Here is a 3655-nt window from a genome sequence, read left to right as displayed (position 1 = left end):
TAAGTCGGCTCCATCAATAATTGAGTTTTAAAATCAGATGCTAATTTGGCATGCGCTGAAAGAAAGAAATTTAAGCAAAAATTTGGATCTGGTCACCCCAGTGATTTCCATTTTACGTGTGAATATACGTATACACATGCATTTATGTTTATTGACAGTACATCAATATATGATATTCATTATTTCTGTTTCAGATCAGTCGAGGACATGAACTGACGGTCAGAGGATCAGCTAAAAAAGTACGTTGACAAAATTCTCAATGTACGTTGCGTAAACATTTCATGATTTTTCCTGATAAGTTGATTTTACTCCTCGGATTGAAAAGCAAAACATGTTTGAATAGATTTTTTGCTTTTATCTGAATAGTGCTGCTGCTGCTGAAAAGGCAATAGATTTAGAGTTACATACTGTAAAGTCAATATAATAAAATATATATGGCCAATAGAAAACGCTTTGGACTTCTTTGTCTTGGACGAAAATAGTTCGGGGAAACATGGCAATTCCGGCCATGAAGTCATCCATACTGTCTCCTTTCCGGGCGGAAGACGACAACAACTTAACACGCCGCGCATGTCAAACTAACTTGACCTTGGATTCCGGTAGCCGAGGTCACAGAGCCTTGGCCAAACATCGCTACCACCAGTGTAGCGACCAACTCGGTAGTCAGTTGTGTCCACATAACTTCGACCAAACTCAGCAAACAGGAAGGCGCAGCATCCAGACCCGGGGAGAGAAGTCATCAAAGGAGAAGTGCTGTGACTTTTTGTGTCAACTGCCGCCAGAAACTATTGTCTGTGCGATGGGGGTCGTTCTCGCGGAGGTTAATTTGACATATCACATTCAGACTCTGCTAAAGGTGTTTTCCCATGCGAATGATTCGTTTGAGAGAAAAGAACAGATGAGAAAGCGTGGAAATTCCCACCATAAAACAGTTATTCAAAAGCGTCCGACACGTGAGTCCCATTTACTAAATAGTAAGGAAATCCCACCGATGACTATAACACACAGTTCATCGGGAAGTCACAAGACTAACAAAGCAGAGAAAGAGACAAACATTTCAAACAACACATTCGTTTCCAAACACTCTAAACCGGAAGGGAGCGAAGACTCAGTACACGAGAACAAACACAATGACCCAACCGGCGACTTCGCATTTCTGGAAGATCCTGCTGTTCCTTCTTGCCGTGACGTCAGCAAGGGATCACCAAGCGACAGGAGCAGCTGTAGGAGGGAATTCTTCCTTCCTGCCTTCCTCCTGTGGGTGATCGCCTTCAGCCTACCCTGCGTGGCTCTCGCAGATCCAGGTAGGATTCTGTAGTATACCTCTCCTCTGTTTATTTTAGTATCATGCTACTGAATCGTCCTTGTGTAAGGACGATTACATACATATATTGATGTGTATTGATAAGTGTACATACAAAATTATATAATTCTTACACTGGCATTCATCCTGATCTGCAGCGATATATGTCTTGAGAGCAAATCAAACTAATATCTCCATTCTGAACACATGAATGGATGATTTCACCCAAACACTTTCATTGGTTTTATGTTATCTTATTTTTACGTGGCCACATTTCCATTTTCTCATGAATTTGCCTTTGATCATGATATGAGTCAAAGCTCTTCATTGCTGATTCATTGATCTGAATAGTTGCTTTAGATAATTTCATTATGTATTAATAAAATCACAAGCTTCAGACTTGCGGATAATCGATAAGTCTTATGAAGTTAAATGTATAATTTATGATAACGTAATAAAAGGACACACACACACACACACACACACACACACACACACACACACACACACACACACACACACACACACACACACACACACACACACACACACACACATACACACACACACACACACACACACACAGGCGGTTAATATTGCATGCCAATAATTTTCACTCAAGTCTTCTCAATGTCCCATAAAACAACTAATACGTCACAATTTCTCTCTGAAAAGCCGTCCATATAAAACCCAGACCCAAAACAAAGGTACTTGCATCTTTTACAGCTCTATAACATAACGCATATAATATTCTTTTTTCTACTTAACATTCGCATCAAAACAACCATCGATCATGTTTTGCATAATATACCCGGCTGGTGTAGAGTTGATCTGTGAGATAATGTAAACAGCGACATTCATTTTTCCTGCGAAAGATCTCTCGTAAACATTTATAGGAAACGAAAACGGAAATGGGAGGGGGGAGAATAAACAGTATAGAGGTCGGAGGAAGAAGAAGAGGAGGAGGAAGAGGAGTGATAATAATAACGATAATGATAATGGTGATGATAATGAAAATGATAACGATGACGAAAATGATGATTATTAAAAATATTGCATGGTGATAGATAGATAGATAGACAGGTAGTTAGACAGACAGACAGACAGCAGACACACACACACACACATACACAGACAGACAAACAAAGAGACAGCACACACACACACACACACACACACACACACACACACAACACACAACACACACACACACACACACACACACACACACACACACACACAAAGAAAAAACAACAACAAAACAGACAGACAAACAAACAAACAGACAGACAGACGGACAGACAGACACACACATATATACAAACAGACAGACAGACAGACAAACAAACAAACAAACAAACTGACAAACAAACAGACAGACACACACACTCTCTCTCTCTCTCTCTCACACACACACACACATTCACACACACACACACACACATACACATACACACACGCGCGCACGCGCATACACACACACAAACAGACAGACAGTCAGGCAAAGACAAATAGACATACAGACAGACAGGCAGACATACATACATACATACACACATCCATCCATACATACATACAGACAGATAGACAGACAGACATATAGACAGACAGACAGACTGACAGACAGACAAACAGATGGATAGGTAGATAGATAGATAGATAGATCAATAGACAGACAGACAGACAGACAGACTGACGGATAGGCAAACAGATAGATAAACAGACAAATAGACAGACAGACCGACAGACAGACAGATAAAAAGATAACCAAACAGATAGATGGATAGATAAATAGACAGACCGATAGACAGACAGACAAACAGATAGACAACCAGATAGATGCATAGACAGACAGACAGATAGATACATAGAAACAGACAGACAGACAGATAGAAAGACAGAGACAGACAAAGACGAACAAGAGGGGGTAAAGAGGAATGGCCACCACCTCTATATATATATATCTTCGGAGAGTCGTTATCTGCAGGAACATCTGTTGCGTTAAGGGAAATATTGGGTCCTATACGGCAGGTGCATTTCTTGGGGGAGATCCTGCGTGCTCTGTGATGGAGAATCAGGCGCCGAGGAATAAAGCCCGAGAGCCAACTGACCGGAATGAATCACTTCCGATGAGGAGATTCGGCGTCGAGTCTAGTTCTGCCTCTGGTTCCTCCTTCCTTTTTTTTCTCTTTTTTTATTCTCCTTTTTCTCTGCCTTTCTCTCTTCTTCTTCTTTTTCTCTTCTTTCTCCCTTTTCCCCTTTTCGTTTTTCTCTAGCTTTCTCTGTTACTTCTCTTTCCCTCCCTTCTCTCTTCTCTTTCTCCCTTTCCTTTTTCTTTCTCCTTTTCTCTGC

The 3655-nt window shown here is 40.8% G+C and overlaps 1 protein-coding gene across 1 annotated transcript in view; it reads right to left on the bottom strand.

Annotated features, from left to right (window-relative positions):
• Nucleotides 1–1547: 1547 nt before the first annotated feature.
• Nucleotides 1548–3655, bottom strand: part of LOC119575894 (lachesin-like) — an 8267-nt gene continuing 6159 nt past the window's right edge. The window contains exon 5 of the mRNA XM_037923431.1: nt 1548–1657. Coding sequence (XP_037779359.1) covers nt 1548–1657 — 110 coding nt within the window. The remainder of the gene's footprint in view (nt 1658–3655) is intronic.

This window comes from Penaeus monodon, chromosome 8 (genome assembly GCF_015228065.2).
Source record: "Penaeus monodon isolate SGIC_2016 chromosome 8, NSTDA_Pmon_1, whole genome shotgun sequence".
NCBI classification, from domain to species: Eukaryota; Metazoa; Arthropoda; class Malacostraca; order Decapoda; family Penaeidae; genus Penaeus; species Penaeus monodon.
The sequence above is the reverse complement of the archived record's forward strand: the minus strand, read 5'-3'. Positions and strand labels throughout refer to the sequence as shown.